This window comes from Pithys albifrons, chromosome 2 (genome assembly GCF_047495875.1).
Source record: "Pithys albifrons albifrons isolate INPA30051 chromosome 2, PitAlb_v1, whole genome shotgun sequence".
Taxonomy (NCBI): domain Eukaryota; kingdom Metazoa; phylum Chordata; class Aves; order Passeriformes; family Thamnophilidae; genus Pithys; species Pithys albifrons.
Genome location: NC_092459.1, coordinates 71,413,343 through 71,430,623, shown reverse-complemented (window position 1 = coordinate 71,430,623; position 17,281 = coordinate 71,413,343). Strand labels below are relative to the sequence as shown.

The 17,281-nt window shown below is 42.0% G+C and overlaps 1 protein-coding gene across 2 annotated transcripts; it reads left to right on the top strand.

Moving 5' to 3' along the window:
• The first annotated feature begins 3,459 nt into the window (after nt 1–3,459).
• Nucleotides 3,460–15,213, top strand: MPC1 (mitochondrial pyruvate carrier 1). 2 transcript variants are annotated; one of them, XM_071549434.1, is made up of 5 exons: nt 3,460–3,606; nt 4,030–4,033; nt 11,620–11,716; nt 13,323–13,455; nt 14,217–15,213. In XM_071549434.1, the coding sequence occupies exons 1-5, from the start codon at nt 3,536–3,538 to the stop codon at nt 14,233–14,235; spliced, it is 324 nt and encodes a 107-aa protein (XP_071405535.1). In that variant the 5' UTR covers nt 3,460–3,535; the 3' UTR covers nt 14,236–15,213. The 2 variants fall into 2 exon arrangements, with proteins under 2 accessions (XP_071405535.1, XP_071405534.1); XM_071549433.1 differs by lacking the exons at nt 3,460–3,606; nt 4,030–4,033 and adding an exon at nt 8,171–9,484.
• The last annotated feature ends 2,068 nt before the right edge of the window (nt 15,214–17,281 follow it).

Below are 17,281 nucleotides of genomic sequence, written 5' to 3'. Positions count from 1 at the left end.
CAAACAATTTCTTTAATGGTTGCTTCCTTGTCTGTCAAGCGACACTCCTAATAATGTTTTCTTGCAATTTTCTTCACAGCTGGGAAAAGGCACCATCATTTGCCCCACTTATATTTGTTAAGAGTTGTATCAGATACGTATTCTAGGACTGACTTTATTGTCAGAAGCTTAACTACTGCACAGCACTAGTAGACTGCTCTGCAATGCCCATAACTTATTTGTTTTCCTGATGTTACTGCGTGGCAGGTAGTACGCTCCTCTTTCCCCAACAGGGAAATGCTACCATGCATGTGCCTGCAAAGGCATTTCAAGAGGAAGACAGGAGATGTCTGAAAAGGAGAAATATTGCAGGCTGCTTTACTCAGCAGCTAGATTTTCATGTGTTGAGGTCAAGATGTGCTGATTCCTGAGGTGCAGTTCTGGCATGGGGAGAACAGGACAGGCTGTATGTTCCCTGTGGCTTAGGAGGATTGCCCTTGCCATGGCTCCCCTGTGTCCCCCTCCCTCCTCTGGAAATGGGGAATATGGGATATGAAAACTCTATTTTGAAGGAGACACAGTATTCATTTGTTAAACAGACCAATCATACAACAATTCACCTCCTCACAGAGACAAAATCTAAGATACTACCAAATATTATTAAGTATCACAGCCCTGGCTACCTTAGAAAACACCAGCGCTAGGTGTGCCAGCACTGAAGACTTGTGGAAACAATGATGAAGGAGCCAGGGATGGAGAGAACTGGACAATCCTCCAGTCTATTTGCTAAAAACAAGAAAGGGAATTCAAGTAAAACAGCTTGCAAATCTAGGGAGGAAAAGTTTACGGTAAAAACGTACAGTAACTAAAGTCAGTGAGTTAAAAACATGGTGACCTGTCCAAAGGCTGAGGGAAAGTAAGGAGAATAACTGGGCAGTCTTACAAACTTCAGAAGTCTTTCCTTGCAGAGGTCAGAAGTACAAGGCTAACAAGAAAAAAATGAAAGCAATGAGGATTCCAGGAAGAAATTCCAGGAAATGGAAGGTAGGGTATTTGTGACAGGGCAGTCCTCCACTGGAAAAGAGCACCTGTCTGAACAGAAGCGGTTAAAAACAACCCAGCAAACTATAAGACAAATGGCCTAATTCTCATATGCAAACAAAACTCTGCTCGAATAATTTATTAAGCTATCAGTTAATGTTCACTCAGGGAACAACATGCTTAAAAGTACACCAGGACTGCTCAAGAACAACTCAGAATCACAGAATATTCTGAGCTGATCACAAAGATCAAGTCCAGCTCCTAAGTGAATGACCCACACAGGGACGGAACCCACAACCCTGACATTATGACATTATTAGCACTAAGCTCTAATCAACTGAGCTAATTAAGCTGACTAATCTCACTTACATCGAATAAGATTTTTCTATTGAACAGGCTAAAGGGGGTAAAAGAAAAGCTATTAATATGATAAATTAAGGGGGTGTTTTTGTGGACTTCAACATCCTTATAAGCAACCTAAAAACCAGTATGCAAACAAAAGCACTATAAATAAAGAACAAAAGCAAACTTCAAATCCTTGCTAGCTAGTTTTGTTGTGTAACTGGTAGAGCCTGTCATGTGGGACTGCTTTCTTCCGGGCATGTTTCTAGTTAATGGTTTTTCCATTAACTACTTTAAAAAGTGGGATACTCTCAAAACTGGAGAAGTGTATTGCACTGCTGGTAAGGCTTTGACTGAGACATGGTGACCCTTGGCTATGCCTTAAGAAAGCTGTAAACAAAAATAGAGTAGGTAAAAGGTTAAAAGATTGAAAAGGCATAGACTGTGAGAAAAGGCTTAAAGAACTTGTTTATTCCAGGAAGAAAGACTAAAGAACAATACCTTCCAATGAAGACATATTCTTTCTTTTTTGTTTTCTTTTTTCTCCATGCATAGAGTTAAGAAAGAAAAATAATATAAATTTACAGTAAAGGAGAATAAGACTACATTTTTAGCCCTATTCTACAAGGCTAAAAATATATGTTATAACTGTACAGCTGTAATATTAATGACTAAGCTGATTTCCATAGACATTCCTTCTGTCAGTGCATGTGGAATCAACTAGAACAAATGATTCTTTGAGACCTCATTCAGATTCACATTGCTGCTTTTAAAGAGTCTAAATAGTGCACAGAAATATGCTGGGCTACATTTTGGCTTTTCATAACACAATACACCAAGGGGACCTAACTCCTCCTCCCACACAGCAAAGCCAGGAGTGGCCGTGGGGTGTTACATCATATGCTACATATATAGAAGAAGGAGATGATACCAAACACTTTTCCTAAAACTTGCTGCTCTCTAAGCAAGCAATGGCGGAAAAAGGATGAAGGGCATTTTTTTTTTGGTTTTTTTTGGGGGGTGTTTTTTGCTGTTGTTGTTATGGGTTTGGGTTTTTAATCTGAGATCCTTCAGGAAAATGGGAAGCAGAAGGAAATGAAGCGTCCATGGCCTCCAAGGGCTCCTTGCAGAGCCAAGGCGTGCCCCAGGCTGCACTCTCAGCCCAGCTCTAGACTGTAAAAACTGGGGCTGCAAGTCTTTGGAATGGAGTGGATAAACATCCATTTTCACTATCTCTAGTGCACGGAGCAAAGATAAAGACGTAATGCACAGAGAGGTATTTGTTTGTATGGTCCAAATTTTATGGAGATAGTATTAGCAAGGTTAGAGTTTATCTTCCCTTCTACATAAGCGCCCTCTGCTCAGGAATGAAATGGAAAGTGCTGGTGAGGGATGGAATCTCAGACCACTACAGAAAAAATCGCTGAGGTGACTATGACAGAACCACGGAACTGCCAGGGCTGGAAGGGGCCTCTGGAGATCCCCTACGGCAGCTCCTGCCGCGGCAGGGACACCTCGAGCAGGTGACACAGGAGCGCGCTCAGGTGGGTTCGGAATGTCTCTAAACAGGGAGTCTCCACCGCTCCTGGGGCAGCCCGTGCCCGTTCCCTGTGCCCGTTCCCGTGCCCGTTCCCCGTTCCCGTGCCCTCTCCCGTGCCGCATTCCCGCGCTGTGCCGCATTCCCGCACTGCCCCATTCCCTCACACCCCTCCCACGCCCCTGCCACGCGCCACTTCGAGGGCGGGGCCACGCGCCGCGAGGAGCGGGGTTGGCCAATGGGAACACACCTGCCGCGGCCGCGCAGCCAATAGCAGCTCGGGAAGGCGCCGCGCGCCCCTTCCCTGCGGGATGCGGGGGAATGACGGCGGCTCTGCCCACCGAGACCCCTCCTCGGCGCGCTTTGCGGCGGTCTGCCCCCTGCTCCCGCAGCGCTGCTTTACGGCACGCTGCCTTTCCCCCTGCCCGCGACCATCTCCCCGTGTCGGGCGCGCGAGGGGGGCGGGGCCGCCGCAGCCAATGGGCGGCGAGAGCGCCGCGCTGACGGGGGGCGCGGCGGCGCTCGCTGCCGTAAAGAGGGCGGCGCGCGGCGCGCGGGCCAGTTGTCACCGGCGGCGGAGGCGGAGGCGGAGGCGGAGGCGGCAGCGGCGGGAGGGCGCTCCGTGCCGAGGGCACCATGGCGGGGGCGCTGGCTCGCAAGGCCGCGGACTATGTGCGAAGCAAGGAGTTCAGGGACTACTTGATGAGGTGAGCGCGACACGGGAGGGGTGTCATCGCCCGGGCGGCGACGGCGACCAGCGTCCCTTTCGCTTCCCCAGCCCCCGCAGGCTCGAGGGGCGCTTGGTGCCATTTGCGCTCTGCGGGACTCGCTCTCGCCGGCGCCGGGGGGAGGCAGCAGGAGCCCGGCCCGGAGCTGACACGGTCCCGCCGCGCCCCTGGTCGCGCCCGTCGTCGCCGCGGCCCGAGGAGCTGCCAGGGCTGTCAGTGTCGTCCGTGTCCTGCTCCGCCCCGGGGAAACCGGGCGTGACCTTGAAGCGAAGCGACGCGGTTTGAAGCTGCCGCGGCAGCTGCGCTCCTCTGTGACCTTCCCTGTCCCGCCTGGGACAGGGCGGCCCCGGGAGCTGCTGCCCCGCACCCGGCAGGACTCGCTCGGGGCCGGCACAGCGTGAGCACTGTCTGCGACAGGGGCAGAAAGAGCCGGGGTTGTCGTGGGCAGAAGCTAGTTTGGTCACAGATGCCGTCTGAAGACGGCATATTTAAATCTCTGAGTATGTGTAAGGGAGTTCTTCTTTTCAGAGGCTTGTTAGAGCCCCATGTCGTGGGAATGTGGCTTAAGTCCCCTCCCAGACAGCGCAGTACTTCTGTCGAGCTTCGCCTTGCCTGCCGTGCTAAGGGGTATGACACCTTGCACTGAAATCACAAGACTGTCTTAAGGAACAATTGCAGCCTACTAAAATCTGGTTGAACCGCTGTACAGGAGCAGTCTCGAGTAGGCAGACTGAAGTTCCTGTGGCTGACAGGCTATTTGACAAAACTGAACAAATAAAAATGGGCTCTTCTAATAAAGGTGGTTGAGCAACCTTTCACTATAACTGTTGCTTGCTGTTTTACCTACATCTATTGCAACTGGTGTTTGACGTTGAGCAAGCATGTAGGAGGACATCTGTTTATCTGAGAAATGTAGTCTTGATTAAGGTAGCAGGAGATGGTGTAAGTCTGCGTGGAAGAGCAATTATAATATAAAGACTTAGTAAGGCCTTTAGATTAGATATTAGGAAGAAAGTCTTTGCTGGGAAAGTAGTGAGGCACTGGAAGAAATTACCCAAAGAGGTTGTGGATTCCTCATCCCTTTAAGTGTTCAAAGCCAGGCTGGATGGGGCTTTGAGCAACTTGGTCTAGCGGAAGGTGTCCCTGCCTGTGGCAGAGGCGTTGGAGCTGGGTGATCTCAGGGTCCGTTTCAACCAAACTACTCTGTGATTCTAAGCAGACTGTGGGTTTGACATTGACAAAATCAAGATTCATAGAAACAGCAAGACAAAAAAAAGTAAAATATGAGATGGAAGAGAACATCCTTGAAGCAAAATGAAGAAAGCTCAGAGCAGGCTTCTGTGATTTGGGTTGAAAGTCTTGAGGATATTATGTAAGCTTGATAGATTGTACTTGGGCAGTTGGCATTTTGCCAGCCTCCAGCCTCCCCTGGAGGTGTGGGTTCGAATCCCACTGCTGCCACCAAAAATAGTGTCTGGGTTTGGCCTAGTCCTTTTACCAACCCTGAACTGCCTTCCTCCCTCCTCCCAAAGTCTTCCCAGCAAAGGAAAAAAAACTGAAAAGAAAAGCAAGAACTCAAAAGAAACTGAATTAAAATAGAAATTGTATTTTCTAACATCTACAACCACATATGCAATTTGTACACACTATTTGGGCCCCCCCCTCCCCCCCACCAAGGGAAAAGGGAAGAGGGAATGGGTAACAAGGAATAAGGAGGGGCAAAACCAAACCAAACGAAACAGACAAATACAATTAAAAACTTCAAGGAAGGAGGGGAACAGGCAATGATACAGTCTCACCATGATACCACGAGGAAACCAACTGAAACAAGTGACCGTCTAGGTTCCTCCTGCTCCTCTAAGCTTTGCCGGAAGAAGGAAGACTAAGCTACTTCCTATCTCCCCTCCTTCTCTGTTACGTGGAAAAAGTGTGGAATACTTACGTAATGTCCACTTCCTTAATTACACTTGGTTACTGAGGAAGCCATGGATCAAACCCATCACATTCATGCATATTAATGTTAATATTTATTTAATTGTAACAGGATTCACGTCAAGTATGTAAATGGCCATTAGAACAGTAGTGTGCTTCAGGATTATACAAACAAACAGAAATCCAGAAGAGGTAGCAGCTGCTTCTTAATGCCACCACAGTAACTGGAAGGATCTCTGTCCTCACCAAAATTGAGAAGGTTTTGGAAAAAAAAACCCCACCACCTTTTCAGATATATTTCATCTAATCTTCAAACAAACTATATAAATAAGACTGTATTGTTAAAAAAAAGGCATTCCACAGAGTTCTACCATTGTGGAATGTGTTCTGCCTTGTTATGTACAGATACTTGCTTAATTTTTACTTCTATTACTGGGTGTGTCCTGAAGGGCAAAAGTCAGTTGCTCCATCTGGTATGGCGTTTCAGCATCATTTCTTGCTTAGCAAGAGTGTTTTTATGTTGAGTTTAAAATTTAGATAACTGTCCATAACTGTTGCCTGTCTTCTCCATAAAAGAAATTAAGAGTTAACTCTGCATTTCTTTGTGAAGATAATTGTTTCCTCAGGCTACTAAAGTAAACAATTTTCACCAACAAGCTTATGAAGTTTATAGTGAAGACCCTTTATTACACAAAGCACACAGTTTATATAGGGTTAGGACTACAGCTTATTGGCTAAAAGAGTTAACACACCACCACACCAGATACTTCAATCGGTTAAAGCCTATCTCTCACAAGTCCCATGTGTATATTATTTCATCCTGGCTGTTTTCGTGCACCTGCAGAGTCCTGTGAATTCCTACTATGTGAATTCTTGGGGAGTAACCTCCTCCCTATCAGCCAGCAGGAGCTGGGCTCTTTGCTGCTTCTGGCTGATAGCTCAGTCTCACAGGGTTTTTCTATAGATCTGAATTGCTCACTTTTGATTTTACTGTGACAACAGGCTACAGGACTCCATCTTGAAGAAAATTTCCTTCTTTATTTGCACATAGAGAAGAAGTTTCCTCAAAGTTCTGAGACTGGTGTCTGTTTTAAAAATCAGTATCTAATCAGTGCTTGTTTGTGGGAAATGAATTGGAGTATTGTTTGGAATACCGTTGTTGTACTTTAAATTGCTTGACCCTCAATAGAATAATTGAAGTTACCCAAAATTGTGGAATTAACTGCTCCATTGTTACAGCTTGGGGCAATCAAAACTTTCAGGCATGTATTGGAATAAGTAGCTTCAGCTTCATAACTTGAAAACACGAAAGCCAGCGCACTGAATGTATGCTGCTTTTCTCAGGTGGATACATCTGGCATTAGAGTTGCATTATGTCACGAGTTGGTTTTGGATCTTGCGCAAAGAAACAAGAGAAAATACTTTTAAAACTGTCATTGATAATTAATTGCCCTGCCAGTTTCACATCTGGCTTTTCTCAAGTGGTGATTAATAGGGATCTGAATGACTGTAAATCATAAATAGAAATTTCCCCTAACCATGTCTTAATGCTTTAAAAAGAGCACAGTAGAAAGGTAAGCTGTAGGAAGACTTTTCCAGTTTCTTGTAAAATGCAGCAGTAATGTTAATTTAAAACTAGCTGATTAGCATATGCAACTTTGGTAGCTCTATATATTGTACACTTGAAGTGGCATTTTTTTCTAAAGATCCTAAAAATGAAAGCTGTCCGTAGAGTTGATTATCTAAGCCACTAATAGTAGGCAACTGCATCCTCTTAGTTCTTATCCTATTGATTTAAACCAACATCTTCTGAAAAACATCCAATAAAACAGCTTCCCTCATCTTTTGAGAGAGAAAACATATAAGCCATTCTAGACAGCTTCCTTTTTTTGTGGTGGAAGCCTAAATTATTTTAATCTCATAGTGAATCCCAGGGAGTCCCAAGATCTTCTGGTAACAGAAAACTAAGCTTGGAGGTTGCAGTCTTGTGGGGCACTTCTGAAATGTCTCTTTCTGATGACTCAGCAGTAACACAAATGTTGTGACTGTTCATGTGGAGGGCTTTGAAATAGATAGTTCATTCCTTGTAACATCTGCTTCCCTGGTGTGCTCTGAGAACTAAACAACCCAGCTGTTTTGTGGAAGGGTAGTGCCCTTCACACTTAAGGGATGGCAACATGGGAGAAACAGAGTGTGACACTTAACCTATATTTGGGGCACGATCTCTAGTCTCCTGACATCTTCATTGCCAGAATAAGGAAAATACATGCAGAAACTGGAAAAATACATCATCCCCACTACAGCCTTTTTGCAATGTTCTGTAGTACCAATACAAGGTATTGATCAGCTGTGGGTTCCTCTTGTGATGTCTAAACACTTATACAGAAAGACGACACTTGGAAACTGAGTAAATCCAACAATTGCTGTCCACAGTTCTGGAGACAATAGTGTGCAATGTCTTCTTTGTCAGTGGATTGAATGTAATTCTTGAAGTTCTTGGGAACTACTAGTTTGGGATAGAGTCACTTCAGAAACAGGTGTATGGACATGCTGCAGTATCCTCACTGTTGGATATGGTGCATTTGTTGCTGCCCTACTGGCTACAGAGTTTTGGGGCTGGATGCCTGCTTCTGGAAGTGTCTATATGCCCTTGATTTGCCCTCTTCTAGGAATAAAATCACTGTTCCAGTCTCGTGATTGTGAGGACAACCTTGCAAAACCTTAACCAGAGCTGCCTACTCTGTTAAAATAGCATCAGTTTGATTCTATTTTAGGCTTTCACCTCACTGAAAACAACTTCCACTTTCAAAATTAAGGCTGACTCCTGTTGGCACAAACACATTGTACCAGGAGACACATCTGAACTTGTTTAGTTGAGGTTTTATGAAAAAAAAAATTAAGTACACACTTGTCACCTGGACTTTAACTGTTGCTGCGGATCAGTTAAAAAGAAAACAAAAACCAAGTGGTTAGACTTGTCTGGGGCATCCCAACAAAGCACCTTGAACCAGTCTGTGGCTTGTTAACGAAGACTCACTGAAATGCACAGCCAATGTGATTTCCTAAGTAGACCTGACTGTTCCCTTACGGTAGCTATTTATAAAACAGTACTCTAAGAAGATGGAAGTCAGTGTGAGGGAAGTGATGGTTATGAAGTGTTCTGCAGCTCAGAACAGCAGTAGGCTTTCTATAAGCCTACCTGTTAGCTGGCTTCTTAAAATTCAGAATTAAGTCCTATCAGTATCCTTGTTAGAAAGAAGGTGTTTAAAAAGATCTGCAGCATTTCAAAAGGTCGAGTGGCAAACAATCTTAAATACATGCTGTAGTCTAGCTGTCATGCATTGAAGTTGTTACATAAATTAGTACCTAGATGACCACTTAAATGAACCTCATACATGACCAAAGTGTAATTGAATGTTATAAAAGTGTGTTATAGCTGCTGTTTGGTAGTCACACTTGGCCCGAACTTAGTGACAGTAAGATCTCTGGCAGTCTTTGGTTTGACCTACTTTACATAGGTATGTAAAGCATTCCAAGCGACTTCAAAGGTTGAGGAATCTTAGCTGTTTAGCTTTATCATGGCAAAACTTGATGGCCTTTGGCATCCTTTAAAACTAGTGGGGGAGGGATCTTGGATGCTTTGAAGGGTTGAATGTCCTCCACAGACCATAATGGGATTTTATGTTGTTAGGAAAAGGAGAGCAGCAAGCATTTGTCACAATGACAGCTCTTGAGGGAAATGGAATTTTTTAAATACTAATTCAGTAATCAAAGTTAATGCCATGACACCTTCCTGACTTCTCCCTATCTTCTATTTGTTGTACACTTCTCTCTATGCGGATTATGAAAGAAACTAACATTTTTTTCTTCTTTTTTCCATGTGTTTTTTGACTGCAAAACAATGATGATGCCCTTGAACAGTACGGTAAGAAAGGGAGGGGATTTCTGGTTTCACATTCTTCCTAACTTCCATAACTTGCTGTCTTGCCTCAACATTGTTATGCCCTTGTCTGCACTTGAAAAATGTCCTGCAAACGTGCAGGAGTGATGCACTAGTAACATTTAATTACAAGTCTGAGATTAAGGTGGCCAAATGTAAGTGCCTTCAGAATGCCTTAAATTAAAGGGGCTTCATTTTTTCCATACTCTTTGCTAAGGAGCTCAGAGCAGTCTGGAACCCACTTTAACAACAATACCAGTACAACACCAAGCTGTGTGGCTTATCTTTATTGGCCTTTATGCCAGATGATAAATGTGTACCATATAACTCTCACTAGAGACTCTTCTGTCCTTGAGCCCTTCAGTTTGCTCCTGAAACTGGGAGTGGATATTTTATGCCTGTTATGCTGTGAGTCATAATGTTATGGAAGACTTGCTCTTCTACATAAGCAGAAGACAAACTGTATAGGTGTAGTTTAACTTCAAAGGGCTGCCAGCCTGAAGGGCACATAAAACCAGATACCCATCTCAAGTGAGAAGGTTCCAAATCCAACTCCCTGGTCAGCAGAGGAAAGCTAATGCTGCAGCACTTATGGGATGTGAACTGATGATTCTTCAAATTGTGCAGCCTGAACTTGAGTGTTCCATAGTCTATAGTAAATTATTTGGTTATGCTCTAGTGGCAGTTAATTAAGTAAAAATGCCAAGATGACTTAATTTACTTTTCAAAACTGAAGTCATCACTAAGATTCTTAAAGCTGTAAATGTTTCATAGAGTCAAAAAAGTCAAGCTTAATTTTCTGAAACAGTTGTTCAAATGAGACTCTTGAAATGTCTTTAAAAACCTCACCAAGTACATATAGTGCCTCACCACTTAAGTTTGCAGTCTCCTTTATTGTGGTGTTGCTAACACAAGTTGGCTTGCTGTCTCACTGTGCAAATAATCATAGTTGTGACTAATTGTTTGTTTTCTGGTCCTCTGGTTGTCCTTTAAAACTATTTAAATGACTACATGAAAACCGCTATATCAACATCTTGTATCCTGCTGACTTCATTTTCTGTAAATGTTCTCTTCCTATATATCTTGTATATAAGTGGCATTGTAGGTACACATAACTGTACAGGGTAAATTCTCCCAGGCACTCAGCAATAGGACAAGGGGGCACAGGCTCAAGCTCTGCCAGGGGAAATTTAAGTTGGATTATCAGAAAAAAATTCTTTCCTGAGAGAGTAATCAGGCATTGGAATGGCCTGCCCAGAGAGGTGGTGGATTCACTATCCCTGGAGGTTTATAAACTGAGATTGGACGTGGCACTGAGTGCCATGATCTGGTAAACGGACTGGAGCTGGACCAAGGGCTGGACTTGATGATCTCAGAGGCTTTTTCCAGCCCAATTGATTCTATGATTCCATGTAACCATGCAACTCTTCTCAGTTATGCCACGTTACCTCTGACGTGCTTGAGAGGTTTTAATCTGAGTTTAGACAATTGCACATTCTGTACACACTTGCAGAAATACTGCATTGTTTTGCATATCACACTAAGATTCAGTTATCACAATAGTATGTCTTACTTAAACTCACTTTTTTCTATACTTTTTTAGTTAACTTTCTTGTATTGCGACCCAGATCTGCAGGGAGCAAGTGTGGGTTTTAATCTTACTGTAGTGTTACAAGTTAGTATCCAGACTGGCAAGAGTATCTTGGAATTAAAAGTGCAAGAAATTTAAATATCCCCTCATAATTTCAAATTATTAAACATGTTACAGGTAGAGAAAGTGTCAAAAGAATGGATATAGCTGGTATCTACAAAGCTTTTTTATGCGAGGTGTATCTCTTTTGCTATATCTGGCCAAGTTACTTTTAAGAGTCCTTAGTTGTCTATTAGAAGAGGCTGATGCAAATACTGTATCTTCTGTGGAAAGAATTCCAGCAAAGCCTTGTTACTCACAATGATAGTAGAAATTGGACTTCTGACACTGTTTTTCTCTGTTTGGAGTCTTGTAGATAATACCCACTAACCTGAACTCCTGTTGGTTTTTCTGACTTGATCCTTTCCACTTTTTGTTTCTTCAGGAGTTCTTTGGTTTTGTTTAACTTTTTCATTTTCCCTCTTTACAGCACTTTTGGGGGCCAGTTGCCAATTGGGGACTTCCTGTTGCTGCTTTTAATGATATGAAGAAATCACCAGAAATTATTAGTGGCAGAATGACATTTGGTAAGACCTGAGAAACTTCTTAGTGACTGAAGAACACAGTTTGTCTTTCAAGCAGTGGTATATTATTAGTTGTCTGCAAATGTGTGATGGAGAGTAGATGGAGATATCAAATATCTTGTTATGTAACTTCAGAGGCCACTTAAATTGAGGTACTGAGAAATTGCATAGCTCTTTTTTTTGGAGAGCTTTCAAGTAATTTGGGAGGGGAGGGGAGAGGGAGGCAGGTCTTGAGCCTTAGCAGTTTTTATCACCAGACTGTCTCCTAAGGTATAATTCTTATGGTGTCTTATACTATTGCACACGCTTGTTCAAAATGCATCTTTTTACCCGGTTTTATTCTTTGTATAAAGAGCAATGATGCTTTATGGTTGGTGTAAGATTTAAATATTTATCAAACAGTGACCAAGTGAAGAAATGGCAATGCTTGGACAGCAAGGTGCAAGAAGCAGCTAAGGAGATCTTAATTCCCTGCAAAGCAGTTGCCGATGAGAGGCTGGTGTGATTACTTTTAAATGAGATATTATTTTTAAATGCACAAGCAGTAATTTTTCCACCTTTCTTTGGAACATGTATAGCTTTTGGCTAGACGGCTGCTTCAATTTTATGTTCAACAGCTTTAATTTATTAGCTTAATTTTGGCATTGTGTCTCTTCCTTAACTAACTTAATAACTAACTTAATTCTGAGTAATTCTTCTTGCCGCAAGCAAAATAAGGAAATTTATAGCCTTATCATCATTAGGCTCTGCTTAGAGTAATTCACTCTTTTAGTCAGCTTCTTTGAGAAGGAAGACTAGTTTAAATTGTCTCCAGTATAGCAAAATTGTTTTACCAGTAACATTTTGGTGACAGCTGCCTAGCTCAGCAAAGTTGAGACACTTCAATTTTTGCAAGTATGTATAGTTTGGTGTGTATACAAATGGTCTTTTTTTTCATCTCCTAGGCTCTGTATTTTTAAAAAGGCTGCTTTCCTTGAGCAATTAATTGCCTCTTTTTTCCCTTCAAGCCTGTCACAGCTTTGCAAAACTAGTGAATTCTTGGGTTGTAATTTAGTGTGCTTAAATGCAATTATTATAGAAAAATAGATTAAAACAATTTCCCATCTTTCTGGAAAGCAGATAACAAAGCTTCATGCTTCTGAATGTTCATGTCATCCCAGGGATGGAAACTTGCTTCTCTTAAAGTTTATTTTAAAATGTTCCCAACAAGAACTGTGTTTAAGTAATTAGTATCTTTAAAAATACTGTCTTATACAGATATTCTGAAACTTTCTAGGACAGGCCATGTCTCATGGGGATTAACTCTTTATTTTCTGGCTGAGATAGTTCAGGTGATAAAAAGGCTTCAGTTTCATCACATGGTAGTGTATAAGTAAAATTTTTTATAGGAAGCTGCAGCCCTGTAGATTTTCTTGTATAGGAGAAATGAGCACTGTTGTGTGTTTTCTTGCATTGGATCTTTGAAGTCAACATACTTACAAGACTATTGGAAAACTGAAAAGCAGCAAGAAATGTTCTACTTGTCATTACGCTCCATTAGTAGGAAAATTATGCCTCAATAAAATGCAGGTATTTACAATCTATTAAAAATATCTATTGTCTTTTGCAGCACTGTGTTGTTACTCCTTGACTTTCATGAGATTCGCCTACAAAGTGCAGCCAAGGAATTGGCTTCTCTTTGCATGCCACTTCACTAATGAAGTTGCACAACTTGTTCAAGGAGGACGACTGATCAAATACAGGCAAGTCACACTTTAAAATGGCAAAGTCATAAACTGATGACTCCTGTAATTCTCTATTAATGGTTTTTAACTGTGGTGCAAACCTCTGCATGGTTTCTGAGTTTATTTTGACTTCTCTACCTTTTGCAAACATATTAACAAGCTTGTTGCCAGTAGGCTGAACTTGTTGCCTTGCACCTTCTTTGAACCTTCTGAGATGTGCGCGCAGAAAAGGCAGGAAGCCCTTATGGCCATAGGTGGGTGTAGACAGGGCTTTCAACAGCTGCTGGCTATTTTGGGGGCTGTTTCATGCATTATGTTGATGAGTCTGAATGTGCCCATCTTGGTAACTAATTCCTGAGATGGAAACATCCATAAAACTGGTGTATGTCTGAAAGAGAAGTCAAGGAAGAACTCTCAGAGCTGACCGTTCTGTACATGAGGTAAAGTCAACCAGGTGTGACTGGGGAACACACTGCAATCAGTCTCACACTCTCATTGTGTAGCAAGTAGTGTAGACACTGCCCCAAGCAATCTTGGTGAATCAGGATTATGGCTTTCTCTCTTCTGCTCCAACAAATTACTGTGGAGAAGTGAGAGGATGAAACTTCCTGAACTATAAATTAAAAAATGAGACTAAGCAAAACTGCAAGTGGACTTGCCTTTGTGTGAATCACTGACCAATGTAATTCATTCATAGAGATCTACTGTATGTTCAGATTTTTTTTATAACCATTGTAAATCAGTATTCACTCTTACAAAAACTGTTCTTCTCTTGACAGGCTGGAGAAAAAGAACTAAATATATAACTTGAAATAAGCCAGGGAATGTATTCATCCTGAATTACAACCAAGGAAGACTTGCCATCTACAGTTGCTGTGACAGTTACAGTGGGGATAAAACAGAAACACCTATTATGAATACAACCCCACCAAAAATTCTTCTACTAATTTTTTTATCTTGCCTTTTAAAAAGTTCTATTCAGCAATGTAAACCATTACATTTAAAGTCTTGTTGCCTTACAGATCCTTAATAACTACCCTTTTAATAAAAAGTTAAGTCACACAAATAACAAGCAATATTTGAAAACCAACTTTTTTATCTGACAGTCTACAAAAGCGGCCCATGATAGTTTGGCAAAACTTGTTTTCAATCAACCTGAACAGAGGTTGGTAAACAGAACTGTAGGTGGTATGTATTAACATATTCTTAAAAGCCATTTAACTTGAATGCATTCATTCCTATTCTCTCTCTTTTTTTAACTTAAGCAGTGGCTTGCTGATCTACAGAACAAATATGTAGATGGGCAGCCTGGAAGTGACCAGCCATCCCTCTTCCCTTACTGCATGCCTTGCCTCAGTAAGAGACTTCATTAACATACATTTTTAAGTCGCACATTATTTAAAGAAGGTTTGGAAAAACAAGAGCATAGCACTGAATGAAGGAAGGCAACAAAGTTTGGTACTGTTCTTTAAGCAGTTCTAAGTGGATTTTATTTTTTTCCTACTGTTTTGAGTTTTTCTAGATGTACACAGTTTTTCCTTACACAGGTGAAAACTTAACTTGTTTGGAGCATAAGATCTGAACGACATAAAGTGCTTCTCAGTAGTTCTTGAGTTCATTGTGAGAGTGGTTTTCCTGCATGACCTGCCTGAAAGTTACATTGCTCTAAAGATAAAATGACAAAGAATGTAAGAGTGTATGTTACAGATTTTTCTTCAGTGCAGTGGTTTTGAACAATAAACATGTTCCAAATGGCAATAAATCTCTTGAACACTTGGAGGAGTTTTGGGTTTGTATTCTGATATCAGATCCTAAAGTGAGATTTTAGTATGGAGTGTCACTTTATTACTGTCACAACATGAAGCAAAACCAGTAAATGATAAGTACTGAGTTTAGGTAAGTGTCCCCTGGATCCTAATACCTAGCACTTCTGCCCCCTTGCAAGGAAAAGGGGGTGGGTACTTGTCTCAGAGTATTCTTGCTGTGATAGGCAGGGTTGAACTCGGAGCTCTCACTATGCAGCTCAGTCAATATTACAGATTCTCTTCTAGCAAATATAAGATGGTCAGTTAAGACTTGCTGTAGTTCTGCTGTGTTCCAAATTGCATCATGGCAACATTTTTTAATGGGCATACAAGAAAAAGGCTTATAGGGCCTGTCTTCTGCATGGGTAAAACGAGTACTGAGTGCTACTTGTTGCTTTACAGAAGTTAGTGCAAAAAGCTGCCCCTTTAGTACTGCTGTCTTGTCATGAAAGTATCATCTTCTTTGGCTCACTCCCTCCCTATGTATCTCCTCAGAATAGAAGTAACATTAGACTTCCATGTGAGTAGTGAGACATAAGCAGTTAAGGATGACTGATTATCTTGGCACCTTACAGTTGGTTATCTTATTTTTGGAGAGAAAATAAGTTACAGGTGAGTTTGAACTTCATAGGTATGAAATGTGGTGTGTTGGCTGCTCTTGGGTAAAGCTTGCATTGTGTCATATACTCTAGCCTCAGCTGGTGCTTTGATCACTGTTCACTATCTCCTCATTGTCTTAACTTCCCTAGCCAGGGAGTACCAGTTAGAGGTTTATTCTCTCATTTTCCTGATAGTTGCACCATGTTTTCTCATCTATTTCTTTCTACCTTTCTCCTTCCTTTCTTCCCCCTATCCATTCACTGTGATGAGGCTCAAGTTCTTTCATACTAGATTAGTTCAAGAGGGAATTGCAAGTAGAAAGTGGGCTAAAACTTACTTTGATCAGATTTTCAACCAGTGATGCTTCTTTAAGTCCATACAGACTTCTTAAACAAAAGGGGGAAGGGGTGCAGCAAAACATTTTTCATGGGATGAGGAGTCTGGTCTGGGGTGGATTTCCACAGCCTGTTAATCTGCCTAGTGACAAAAACAGTTTATATGGGCAGAGTGGCTTATGGCCTGTGTCCTTCAAAGCATTATTTATCAATCCCTTTACATACCATTTTTTGTTTAAATAATGGTGCTGGGAGCAAGGGGACACCTTAAGGAGGAGAAATGAGGAATTACTGCACTAAATAATGGTATGATTAATCTGCACCCTCCTCTGCCACAGAACACCGAAATGTTGGCATATGGCCATTTTGGGATGGGGCTGCTTGGGATAATCCAAGGAGGAACATTTTATGGAAACAGTGGAGATTTTACATTTTTTTAGTCTGAATACCTTAATGGAGTTAATGGCTTCCTTTTTTTTTCTTTCTTCCTCACCCCACTCAGTTAGCATTGGATGAACGAATGGGGCTACGCCAGTTGCACTGATTAATAATCCAAAGTTAGAGCTTAGAATTTGCATTTGAGTTATAAGATTGCAGGGCTTGTCTCTACATGCCAGTATCCCGGAATACCTATTTGATTTTAATGTCACAGCTTGCTTTAATAAGAACAACTCTCTGCTGTAGGCTATGTCCTGCCACTAGAAACCTGTGCTGCCCTGGTCCCAGACACTGTCCTGAGTTTACTGCTTCTGTTCCATTGGAGTAAGAGTGATGTGGCCTTTCCTCTCGTGCTGCACTGGCTAATGCTGTAGCTACAGCTGCTGTCTTCTTTCATCTTTTCAGGCAGAAAAGAATTTCTCACTTTTCTGGGCAAGTGCTGCTAGACTGCTGGTAAGGAATGCAACACCCTTAGGAATTCAAGGGGGAGACAGTACCAGCTAAAGTGCTGATCTGTCTGGCTTTCCCCCTTTTCTCCCCAGTCAGCTTGTGATTTCTTGACTCACTTTTTCAAGGGGGGAATAGACTGTAAATTACTATGACATTAAAGTGGCTCCCAATCTCTTCTGCTGTTGTAATATTTAAATGACCTTCATCTTGAAGCTT